Here is a 13,083-nt window from a genome sequence, read left to right on the forward strand (position 1 = left end):
TTTACAAAATTAAAAACTGTAAGTTTATGGCAGCTGAACACATGATCGAAATATATTGGTTAATATTCAAAAGAAGGAAAAAAAGAAATAAGACTTCAGTTTGCTATGGAGCCTTTTGCATCACAATACACCTACAAATTAAGAAGTGCCTATAAACAGGAGACTAGGCACTTGTGAAGCCTTTGAACCTATACGCATATGGCCATTTTCTGGGCGATCTGTAATCCATACTAGAAAGCAACAGTAGATGGCCTACTTTTCACAAAAAGTGAGAGCTAGAGAAAACCACATTGTGCCATAGGGAGGGGAAAGCACAGGCATAGCCTTCATTATTAATTGGCATACACAGAAAGAGCAAGCAGAAACAAGACTAGTAAAAGAAAGAAGGGAATTCTCCCCGGAAACATATGGAAAGCACAAAACAGAAGTAATAAAGCATTAAAGAACAGGGATACAAACACCAGCGTGTCCAGAAAATGCAATTGTTAGCAATGAACATAATGAAAGCACTGTAAGTGTGAATGCAAAAGTTAATGGCTTCTTTTACACGTGTGAGAGAGTGCAGGGCAAAAAAACGGGGTATCTAAATAACAAATGTATGAAAGAGTCTTCCAAGTATCATTTTCTGTATAACTCACCAGCCTTCACTAAAGGGAGAAGTAAAGGAAAGCACAGAAAATTCCACTTTGACACCTGCCTTTTAAAGCTGTTTTCATTTTCACAGTTTATCTTTGTAGTTCCTGCACAGCAGAGCTCCCAAAGCCGAGTACTGTCAGCAAGTCACTCTGGTCGCAGACCTGGTTTTCTACTCACTTATGTCACTGGTTCACTGGACCAACTCCTTTCTATAATTAGCCACCAAGGCTAATTTTCAGGCTAACCTTGCCATGTAAACCCAATATAGGCTCAAATCCCTAAAGAAAACTAAGCACCCAGCCACTGTTGAGGTGCCCTCTGCTCAGGAAGTTGAGCATAAGCTTTTTCAATTCTTTCGACTGTCCTTTTCCTATCCTGTTGAGCTCTCAAACCACAAGTTTCTGAATGTTGTCAATTGACATTTACAAAGTACCTCAGGAAATATTTTTGCAGGTCCACAAAGCATTTCCAACCTTGGGAAACCAGTGCATGTAAATGAATGCAGGTGCAATGTTACGGGCAATTTGAAGAGTTATTGCTAAAAAACATGTGGTGAACATGTTTTCAAACAGGACACACGAAGTTTGTTGGACACAAATACTCAGTAATAACACAGTGATTGCTTCAGAGTTGTCTAAGCAGTAGCAATCACCTATTTAACCAATTAGTCTTGCTTCTAGTTAGGATCCAGCAAACTTCTTTCAAAACTAATGGTATGATGTAGGAGTAGCTCAACTGAATTAAATGGCAGCACTTATGGGCACAAGGAAGAGGGGAAGGAGCACAGCCTTATTTGTATAAACAGTTACTGCAAACAGAATTTGTCTAGCTTTTGAACAGCAGTGGGTAACAAGGGTTGCAAGGCATAAAAATGGAGGTGATTAATTCTGTCTTGGCCTGAAAAAGTTACTTTTCTTGCCAATCTTTTGGCACCTCCTTCTGACTAATACAGAAAGGAGTGACATAGGGCCTGAGGATGTAAAACAAATACAGTGAGAAATTAAAAGCTTTACCATCTAGCCTATATTAGGCTACCACAGCAATAGAGTAAATGTGAAGGAAAGTGAAAAAAGAAGAGAAGGATTGATTCCACATCACAATTTTCAGTTAGTCCAATGCTGGAAGAAGGTTTGAGAGGGGGAAGGTTATAAGCATATAAAATATTGAATTTTAATAAGATCATAATGGACTGTGTGGGAAATAGGGTTTTGTGTGTGAAGTGTAAGTTGTCCATGACAAATCTACAAGATGGGATTAATAATGGGTTAACCTATAAAACGAAACATGTAAGAAAAGACTGCAACCAGTGAGTTAGGACCACAGAAGGAGGCACGTGTCCCTTTACATATCTCCCAGTACAAGGAGAAATTAATGAATTTTGCAGGCAGTGGGCTTGACAAGCCCGTGAAGTTCAACAAGGCCAAGTGCAAGGACCGGCACATGGGTCAGGGCAATCCCAAACACAAATACAGGCTGGGCCATGAGTGGATTAAGAGCAGCCCTAGGGAGAAGGACTTGGGGGTATTAGTGGATGGAAAACTGACCATGAGCTGGCAATGTGCATTCGCAGCCCAGAAAGCCAACCGTATCCTGGGCTGCCTCAAGAGAAGTGTGATTCTCCCCCTCTACTCTGCTCTCGTGAGACCCCACCTGGAGTGCTGTGTTCAGCTCTGGGGCCCTGTTTTGCTGATTAAGCACACCAGTTAAACTCGGACACCAGAGTGAAAAGAGTAGGCATATTTTACTGGGGATAACTAAATAATGTAACAGAGTAATAGAGAAAACATACAGTAAGAGAAGACAGAATAGTGCACTTAAAGCAAACGAATAGGAAAATACAGGGTAGGTCAACTCTGGCTTGGGCCTGTTGTCCAAGCCTTAGCACTTCAGGCCCCCAACATAAGAAGGACATGGATGTGTTGGAGCAGGTCCAGAGAAGGCCACGAAGAAGATCAGGAGGCTGGAGCACCTCCCTTATGAGGACAGGCTGAGAGAGTTGGAGTTGTTCAGCCTGGGGAAGAGAAGGCTCCAGGGAGACCTTATAGCAGCCTGCCAGTACCTAAAGGGCACCTACAGGAAAGATGGGAGGGACTTTTTACAAGGGCATGGAGTGATAGGACAAGGGGTAATGCCTTTAAACTGAAAGAGGGTAGATTCAGATTAGATGTAAGGAAGAAGTTCTTCACTATGAGGGTGGTGAGACACTGGAACAGGTTGACCAGAGCAGTTGTGGCTGCCCCCTCCCTGGAAGTGTTCCAGGCCAGGTTGTTCGGGGCTTTGAGCAACCTGGTCTAGTGGAAGGTGTCCCTGCCCATGTCAGGGGGGTTAGAACTAGATGATCTTTAAGGTCCCTTCCAACCCAAACCATTCTGTGATTTTATGATACTATGATAAGACAAGAGTCTGCCCACCCTTTTATTTAAACCAGTGTAAGTGAAATGTAATTCTTCCCAATGTACCAAGTCAATAGAACAAGAGGGGAGAAAGACTGCTGTAAGGGGTAACCAGGCCTTCCCAGTGGTGTGACAGTGGAAAAAGGGTGAACTTAAGCAGTTGGTGTCTATGGGACATCGCCATGTTCTGCATTGAACAAGTGACTAAACTCATTTACATGTTTACCCTTAACTACACTCCTCTGATTTATAGATTAAGCTCGGCTTTCAGGTACAGCTGGGTATATGTATAGTACCTCAAGAAACATCACTGGAGTCGCTTTGCATTTACAAGGGCAAAAATGGGAGAGAAGCAGCAGGCTGAATTCTCTGATAAACCAGTGCAAAGGTGCATGTCCCTCAGAGGACACTTTTAAAAGCAGCTACAGAACAAAAGCCTCTCTGCTTGCCAGCCAGGCATACATTATAGTCACCACACCCTTCTAGGTAAACACGTACGTAGAGCAAATCACTTCTTTTGTGAATAGGGTTTACTTTATCATTTTGAAAGGCATATTGCTATTTCTTGACATATTAGTACGCTTAAATGAATCACTTAGAAAATAAACTTATTTGCCTATGTTTACATTTATTTGTCCTCTCCTCTGTTTTTAATCAAATTTGTCAAATACTTTTATCACATTGTGTTTTAAATAAATAAATAAGCAAACACCACGAATGCCTTTGAAATACTAGTTGCTAGCAATAAAATACAGACAAGAAATTACATAGTCTTCTGTGTGATGAGAGTAGGTGGAAAGGATGTATTGCTCCAGGTATGCTGATAACATACAATGTCAATACTGCACCATATTGCTAATTTTCTTTTGCTTTGAATGTTAGTGCCCTGCTACAGGTTAAAAAGATGGAGCTTCTTATTGTTAGTACTGTGCTTTAAAAAGAAAAAAAAAAAAATCATTTTGTGGGATGATGTAGGTTTTTACATAGGAAGGAGCTAGTTTGCAGCAGGGGCACTGCGCTCAGACCACCACCGAGCCCACCACACTTGGGCAGCCGACACGACGTGCAGTTCTGCTGGCGTCCGAGGAACTGCTGCCACTTGCCCCAAGCCTCATTTTGCACCTACTACACTGTGCTGTTTCAGAACAAATGAAATAACAGCTTTTGTACAACATATGTTCAGTTCCTATAGTATGCTATTTTTGCAGTTGGAAGGCCTCGGGCATTGCTCTCCTTCCAAGCCATACACAAACAAAGAGGGTTTACCACAAAAAAGAGCCTCTGCTGAAGAGTGTAAGGTTTACCTTTGCTCCCTCACTCAAGATCCTAATTTCATCAAGTTATGTCCTTTCCTTTCATTCTATATTACATAGCTCTAACCTAAAGTTTTCTCCCAGAAACAGCACAGGTCCCTCTTGATTTTCCCATACCTTTTAAACCGACAGGATTATCCAAGACTTTGCCATCAGTAAAATCTAGATGTTACACCAGAAAGGAAATAGATCTCTTATTCTGTTAGTAATCCCTTTCATATAAAATTTCAATTGATTCAGTCTAACCTTATCACTTTTTATTGCCACCTGACCTGGGCTAAGGCCAACTATACTTGAAAATAAATAAATAGAAAGAAATAATGCAGTCAACTGGTAAGTCTGAATCGTTGCTGTCTTATTCTAGTTCTATACCAGAACACACTGCAGATTTTCAGTGTAGCTGCTCTGTTATAATCCCAGGGTAACAGTGGTCTAGTGGGGTCTAAAACTGCATGTGCTGGAACCAGATGTGCAGACCTGAAGATCTAGGCTATGCCATCTACACAGCTGGAGTAGGAGACAGCAGAGCCCCTCCTTCTTTCTCGAAGCACATGGATGCATAGCCTAGGGGGCATCTTGTTTCCAGCTCCGAAGAGGTTTCCTCTCAGCTCACTACCCTTTATCTGGCTTTTCAGCCTGGCTGCAAGAAAACGTGGGTTTGACAGTGTGGAGGTAGCTGCATCTTCTGCTGGCCCACAGATGCTGACGTGTTTTGGCCCTATCCAGGTCCCCACAATGTCCGTTTTCAGTAGGGCAGGTGATTGTCACTCACACCTACGTGTTTGCTGTTCTCGCAGTCCCAGTGCACATGCAAATCAGGGTGGCAACACATCCAGCTACCTTTGAGGCAGGTACCCCTCGAGAAGCCAGCAGTGCAGCCGCTGGGCTGGCCCTCATGTGCTACACAGTTTACTGGAACGCAAATGTTAATGCACATTGTTGGACATAATTTATAACCACGGGTAGGGGAATCTGGCTAAATATGTGGCTCTAAGCCACCTGGTATGTGATACAAGCGGCATTAAACCCCAGTCTCCTGCCTCCCTCCCCAGAGTTTTTAATCAACTTTCTTATCTTCTTTTATGAGGAACTTATGTTAGGAAGTCTACATTAAAGGAAAACACACATTTTTATTTTGCTTCAAATGTGTTAACAATATTTATTGAAAATATTTCTGGCCAAAGTATTAAAAACCATCAGATTTTCAATGATAAAAATACCACAACTGCATTTGAAACTTTACAGTAACTACAGTCTAAAAGTGAAACTAAAAAAGTGAAAGTTGCTGTTGTTTTTCGTTGCAGAAGCTGAGAGAAATGCAGAAAGTAAACAAAAAATCACATATAAAGATGCATTTATAAAAATTCTTCTGCATTCTAAGATGCCTTCAGATCAGAGGGAAACAAATGCGGCTATTTGTAACACTTGTGTTAGGAAAAAAAAAAGTGTGTATGTGTGATCACCTAAGTAGCTAGACACTGATTTCACAGTATTCCTTGCAGATTCTGTGACAAACTCAGAAAAAGTAGGAACAACACATAGGTAGAGATTTCTGCTGGGATTTTCCAGAGCCTGAAAAGAATTTATGCAACTATCTCATAACCGTTTGGCAAATCTCAGTGTTCAGGCTTGCTGTTCTTCTTCTCCCAGCTAAATTTCCTCCACGATTCCTTTTCTATTTGGTTATGGGTATTTAGCTAACGTTGGCAATACTCAGCCCAAGTCACGCCAGCTAAACAGCAGATCGCAACAGGAAAACGTTAAGGATGAAGACAACATGTCTTGGGTTTGATGTTTAACTAGGATTCTTGAAACTTTCTTCACATGCTTTTAACTCCATTTTGAGGTTTGTGTTTGTAGTGGAGATGCAGGAAATCAAGTAATTCAACGTGTATTTAGAATTTGTATAATTACTTTTATTAAATTACTTATATAATTTGTGTAAGTAAAAGATCACCAGAACATGCAGTTACACTGTTTACAATTACCCTGTCAGTTGATGCAATTACTATAAATAGGCTTAGAGACATCACTAATTAATGAAGTTGGAAGGGTAATATAAGAAGTCATCTGCTACTGCACATCTAGGGCATATGATCTCTAAGTTCAGATGTAGAAGGGTGATTTCTTTTTCTTTAGGGCTTTGGCAAGGATATATTATAAAGAATCCTCACAGCCCAAATTGCCTCAGGCTACAGATGCTTGGGAAAGAAAATAAAATAGTAGAGTTGTGGCTCATTTTTAACTAATTTTTAAACATTAAGAATGAAGCAACACCAGTGGAGTACATGCACACACCTTACTGATTTTAGTGGGGTTTATATATGCAGAGTTGAGGAAGACTGATCTTTAAACCTGGAGCAGAGGTGTCATTTCCCTCTTTATTCTGAACACAGTAAAAATATGTTTTATTTGCAAATCTAAGTATTCTTATAACCCAAATATGGGGGGGGGGTGGTGGTGTTTTTCAATCTGAGAAGAAAAAAAAGATATTTATTCAGAGTCACTGGAGAAGAAACGTAGTCTTATATAAAACCTTCTAGAAGAAAATCGTGCATATTAATAGTTCTCTTGAGAGCAATAATAGACACTCTTTGCATTTATTCAGTAAATTTACATCCAAATCGGTAAGATGTTAGATTTGTTTCAGTTAACACTGAAATATTTGCAAAAATCAACAAGGGAAAATGTTTCCCACAGAAGCAGGAAGAGATAACCTTGCACGGTTTTGTTTGTACCTGTGTGGGAAACTATAGGCAACATGACCACACCGTTTCAGTGAAACATACATTTTCAGCCACAGAGTAACTAGTACCTACCCTCAACAGCAGATCCAGTGAATCCCATCATGGCCTTATAGCTGCACTGACTACAGGCCAGGCCCAGCTTCAGGCCTCCTATGTACATAACAAATACTCACCGGTGGAGCAATGCTCAGAAGTCTCTCTTACTTTTAAACAACTTTCTGTAAAGGATTCAGGATTAGATTCTGAGGGAGCTGCATAAGTATCATTCCCATTACTGGTAATGAAAGCAACATTTGACACACACAAAAAAGTTATGCTCTCGTGGATTATTATCAGCTTTGATTCTGCAACAGTAACATCCCCAACACTCAGCAACAGTGGCTAGCTACAGTGTGGACATGGAGACGTCTTTCTATATTTTCTCTGTCCTTCTGATTTCCTTCATTCCCCAAATACATCTCCACCAGATTAAAAAAACTTAGAAATCTGATGAATCTGGGTAGTCCTGACCTCTGCTGATGGCAGTACGCACTTTAGGTGAAGTTCACCGGGTGCAGAACAGAGATGAATCAGTCTTTGGTTTTCCAGTTCTCCCACTGCCATTAGCCTTAAAGCTCCCCCCTTCCTCGCAGAGAAGTGCTTTGCAAAGATGCAAAGATGTCATTGTGCAAAGCACCTCCACCCTGCACTAATGCTGGTCCCCCGATTCAGCAGACCCATTTTACAGGTAGGCCGGGAGGGACGGCAGCTCTCGTCGGGGGCGTGGGTAGGGCAAAGCAGGAATGACGTGCACCCTCTGGCTAATTCGCCATCCCGAGAAGCGGTGCATCCGCAGAGCTCGGGGAGGCAGCCCCTGCTGCCTGCCGATCCCGGCGCTGCCTGCGCCGGTGAATCCCGTTACACGACAGTCTACGGGACATGAAAGACCCGACGGGGCGGGGGCTGCCCGGGAGCTGCGCTGTGCCCCACGCACGGGAGGACAGCGGGAGGACAGCGGGCAGCCAGCCCGCCCCGGCCCTCCGGGAGCGGCGCCGCGGGCTCGGGAGCGGCCCCTCGGCCCCGCCCCAGCCCGGCCCGCCCCGTCGGCGGCTCATTGATGAGCCGCGGGCCTTTGAGGAAAGGGCGAGTGCGCCGAAACCGCTGCAAAGCCCCGATTTTTCAAGCAGCAGCGCAGCCTGGGAACTTTGCATGTTTCGCCATTTTTCACATCCTGACTCATTTCTGTATCAAAAAACGTGTTCTCTGGAGCTCATCGGACACCCACCGCCCCTCCCGCCGCGGCGGCGGCGGCGGCCACAGGCACCATCCACCGCCTGCCAGCAGCGAGGGGAACTATAGCAAAAATCCCCCGCGGCGCGGCAGCCGCAGTCAGGCACCGGGCAGCCCCCGGGCCCCCCCCTTTCCCCGAGTCCCCACGGCGTCCCTTTTATTTGATGTGTCCGGCGGGGGGGTTGCTCGCCCCCCGACCCCCGAGGGCTGCCGCCGCTGCAGCCCGCACGCCACGCAGGGCGCGGAGCAGGTGCACCCGCGAACGGCCACCCCCCCGTCGGCGGGAGGCACCTACGTGGCCCGGTGGTGGTCGCCCAGACCCCCCCCGGGGGTGGCCACGCCGCCCCACGGCGGGACTCCCCTTCCCCACCCGCCGCCCGGGGGGACGGGGGGGGGGGGGGGGGATGGTTGAGAGCTGCCCCCCGCCCCGACGGTTTGATCAATGAAAGCTTCACGCCGCGGGGATGAGGGGCTGCGGCCGCGCCGTCGAGGGGCCGCGGCGCGGGAGTGGCGGCGCTGGCACGGGGGGCCGGGGGGGGTCCCCGCCGGGGCGGGGCGGGGCGGGGCGGGAAGGCCCCGTCGGGCGGGAGGGCCCCGGTCCGCCCGCCCCGCGCCCCGCCGCCGCGGCACGGGCCCGCCGCGCGGCGCCAGGCGCCTGCGCACTGCAGGGGCGCCAGATTTGGCGGGAGGGGGAGTGTCCAAGGGCCCTTTGTTTGATGGCATCTCTGTTTACAGAGTTTACTCTTTAATCTCAACCTGTTTCCTCCTCCTCCTCCCGCGGCTCCTCGGCACTCCCGTGCGCGGCGGCGGAGCGCCTGGGCGCAGCCCGGCAGCAGGGCGCGGCGGCGGGCGCGGGCTCCCCCGTCCTCCTCCCCCAGCGGCCGGTGCGAGGATGGCCCGGAGACCCCGGCACAGGTAACCCGCTGTTTGCGGGCGGGGGGCGGCCGGCCCGGCCCCGCTCCGCTCCGCGCCTGTCAGACGGGGCGCGGGGCGGGGGAGCGGGAAGGCGGCAGGGGGAGAAGGGCTCGCCCGGCGGGCGGGCGGGCAGCCCCCCGTCCTCCGCGCACCTGAGCTACACCGCCTCCGGCCCCGAGGCGAAGCGCCCCCTCCTCCGGAGCCGCCGGGGCAGCGGCAGCGCAGCGGGACGCACCGCAGAGCCGCCGCAGACGGGGCGCCCGGGCCCCACGCCCGCCGGACGCCGCGGGGGGCTGGGCTCGCTGCCCGCGGGGGCCAGCGCGGAGCCCGGCGGGGCTGCGCGCCCCACGGCTGCCCGGCAGGACAATGTCGGGCTGGCTTGGCGGCGATAGGTAGCGCGTCCCGTCTCATTCATTCATTCATTCCCAGCGGGGTGGGACGGCAGGTGGGCGGCGGGCGCGGGGGCCGGGCTCGCTCCCTCGTCTTTTTTTTTTTTTTTTTGTTTGTTTGTGTTGATTCTTGCAGTGGCGGCCCCGTTGCCCTCGGGAGCGCGGCTCTCCCCCGCGGGGGCAGTTACGCCCTGCGGGACTTGGCTTTTTTCCGCACACGCCGCTCGGCACATGCGGGAACGCGGCAGCGCGGGCGGGGGGCTGCGGAACCGACGGGGCGCTCGGCTGGAGCTGTCACCCGTGGCCGCCCGCCCGCCTGTCCCCCCCGGCCTCCCGGGAGAGGGCGATCCCGCGCCGCGCCAGGGGCCGGGGGCGGCGGCGCCCCGGGGGCGGCGGGCGGGACACGACGGACGGGACGGGACGGGGCGGCAGCGCCGCGTGGCCGCGTCCGTGCCGCCGCTGCCGGGCGGGCGGGCGCTGAGAGCGGGGTTGTTATCTAATTAGCCGGGGACGGCGGGTCGGACACGTGGAGGCTTTTTTCTCTTTCTCTTTGCAGCCCGGCATCCTCCCCTCCTCCCCTCCCCTTCGGCTGGGCTGTGACAGAGGAGAAAGTCGCAGCCCCGCCGCTCCCTGCCCCCGTCCGGCGGGACTTGGCGGGGGGGTGGGGAGCTCTTTTTAAGGAAGGGGTGCGGGAGAAGGCAGCGGGCCGCCGGGCGAGCGCCGGGCTGTACTTTCAGTGTCAGAGCCGAGGTGTCGCTGGGGCTGGCGGTGAATCACCGGGCCCGTCTCTCCCGAAAGAGAGGGACCGCCGCCGCCTGCCTCACGGGCGCCTCCCGCAGGAACGCAGCGCTTCGCCGCCCCGGGCTCGGCCGCCAGCCCCGCCGGGGTCGTGTCCGCCAGCCCCGCGGGGCGCGGAGCAGGGCCGCCCCGGCGGGCGCGGGCTCTTCGGCGGGAGAGGGCTCTGCCCCGCGGGGCTGGTGCCCGAGAATTCCTTCAATCACGGTAGCAGCAGCGAGTCATTTCCTCTCCACCCCCTCTTTTTTTTTTTTTTTCCTCCACTCTTTTCCCCGTGTATAGTTGCACGAGTCGGTTGCCTGGGCGAACGGCGCCGCGCCGCTGCGCGGGGAGCGCTGAACCGGGGGACGGGCGGGGGGGCTCCAGCGCTCTGCCCCGGCCGTGCGGCGCCGGGGGAGGCCTCGGAGCTGCGGCCAGAGTTGCAAACCAATAAAAAGTTTTAGAGCAGCGCCGAGGGCCCGGTTGGCTAAAGCAGCTGCCGAGCGTCCCGAAATCCCAGGGGCCTTTTCTCCTGCTGGAGAGCCCAGGTAGTACAGCGGGGTTTGCTCAGCTCTGCGGTGCCAGCAAGGCCCCGGTTATTTAAATAACCCGGTTACATTACCGGCACCGCACTGCCATCGTTTTAACTTGTTCGCCGCTGATGTTCTGCCGCCGTTGCGGGGCGGCGTTTCTCTGCCGCGCCCGAAGCGCGGAGGAAGCCTCAGCGGTGCTGGAGCGTCCCTGGCGCGTTGGCTCTCTGCGAAACTCACTTTCCAAACGATACTTAGAAACTGAACCCCAAAACTTCCCTTGGCGCACGGGCGGCCGCACCGCCGTCTCCGCGTGTCCCGGAGAAAAGCGAATCCGCCGGGAGCGACGGCAGGGGCGGGAGCCGCGCTCGGAGCGGCGGGAGCTCGGGGCTGGGCCCAGGCGGCGGGGGGGGGTGTGTGTGTGTGTGTGTGTGTGTGTGTGTGTGTGTGTGTGAGTCAATGCTCACCCCAAAGGCGTACGTGGGCCGGGGAATAGGGAGTGAAGTGTGGGGCCAGGCGGGCTGCAGGACGGTGGGGATGAGCTGAGGGGGGGCAGCGAGGGGCTGGGGGGGGGGGAGTCAGGGACCCCCCGGCAGAGGCTTGGGGAGGGCCACGCACGGGGCACAAGGCAGGGTGGGGAGAACGTCTTCCAGTTAGCAGGGTTTTCACAGCACACGCCACAGGCCAGAAAACAGGGTGGAAGACGTATGGTGTGATTAGCTCAGTGTACTCTGAAAGAATATCTGTTGAAGAGCCTGCACTTCGGAGGTGTTTGCATCTTGACTAAAGTCTCCGTGCTGCAGCTCAATTTAAAAAGGGATCTCCTGAAAACAGGGTAACGGGATAAACAATGCCTGATAATTTTATTACAAAATAACTTTATTTTAATGTCTTAGTCATACCTTAACATACCACAGCGTGCCATACCATCAGATATATCACAGTTTTCAGTCTCGTAGCATGACATTGTCTCCTTTCTAGCGCTTGTGGTTATCATCTCTTAGCTGAAGTGTCAAAACTGCTTCTCATATCTTAAAAGTTGGAAATAAAATACTGCCCAAGACAGCTCTTGTTGCAAAACACTCTCGTTTTAGTTAACTGGGTAGAGCAACTGCTGTTTGTGCAAAGAGTAATAGAGTTCTTTTTACCCGTAGATAGCCTCTGGGGAAATCCCTTAGTCATGAATTAGGTGAGAAGCAGAGTATTTCAAAAACAGCATGAGGTATTTAGAAATGGAATAGAGGTAATAAAGCCTTAAGTCAGAGAAATGGAGAGTATAAAAGGGTTCAATCATTCATGTGTTGGTTGCAGGACATTAAATATACTTGTCCTCAGCCCTTGTCTGTCCAGACCCATAAATGGCAGGTACGTCTTATATTAGAGTTTATTACATGTTAATGCTACCACTTACCGGCTTTACTTAATTATACAAACTTTTGCCTTCCCGTATAGGGTCCATAACCGTATTCTCAAACAATATAACTACCTGCTCTATTAAACATACAAAAACACTGATATTTTTCAGAATGTATGGCATGAGTTAAAGATTTTGAACATGCGCTTGTGTAATGGACAGAGCCTCTAGTTCTCTTTATTGTCCCAAACATTGTATTTTAATTTGAATCCTTCATTGGTTGAAAGTTTGCCAAATGTGTAATTCACCACTGATCTAACATTAAGAGCAGGTCTAAACATGCAGAGTAACACGAAGGTTGCCAGCCCTTTGCTTGTATCTGTGGATACCAAAAACAGCAGAACCAGTTCAGAATACTAGAACAACAGAATGCAGAACAAAATCTTGTTGTGCAAGTTTTAAAACTTTTATCTGTGTAACCTTTGTAAGGATTGTAGTGGTTTTTTTGTGCTTTGTAATTAAGTAGCTCAAGTCCTCATGTTCCACTCTGTGTCTCGCTGTGTTTCCTTCTGCAGTATATATAGTAGTGATGATGATGAAGAAGATGTTGAGATGTATGATCACGATTATGATGGCCTGCTTCCTAAGACTGGAAAACGTCACTTAGGAAAAACCAGGTGGACCCGCGAAGAGGTAAATCCAAGTTCATCCATTTCCTGCATGTAAAAAGATGTAGAGAGCATGGATCACGTTCTTCTCCGAG

General features: G+C 49.9%; 1 protein-coding gene across 5 annotated transcripts in view; it reads left to right on the forward strand.

The window, feature by feature from the left end:
• The first annotated feature begins 9,190 nt into the window (after positions 1–9,190).
• The window catches only part of MYB (MYB proto-oncogene, transcription factor), a 28,260-nt gene continuing 24,367 nt past the window's right edge, over positions 9,191–13,083 (forward strand). For 2 of the 5 annotated variants that reach the window (XM_074862585.1, XM_074862582.1), the window contains exons 1-2: positions 9,191–9,273; positions 12,896–13,013. In XM_074862585.1, coding sequence (XP_074718686.1) covers positions 9,251–9,273; positions 12,896–13,013 — 141 coding nt within the window. In that variant the 5' untranslated portion in view covers positions 9,191–9,250. Of the gene's footprint in view, positions 9,274–12,039; positions 12,332–12,564; positions 13,014–13,083 lie in introns of those variants that run through there. The other 3 variants (XM_074862580.1, XM_074862581.1, XM_074862583.1) reach the window with 3 other exon arrangements.

Source organism: Strix uralensis, chromosome 3 (genome assembly GCF_047716275.1).
Source record: "Strix uralensis isolate ZFMK-TIS-50842 chromosome 3, bStrUra1, whole genome shotgun sequence".
NCBI lineage: Eukaryota > Metazoa > Chordata > Aves > Strigiformes > Strigidae > Strix > Strix uralensis.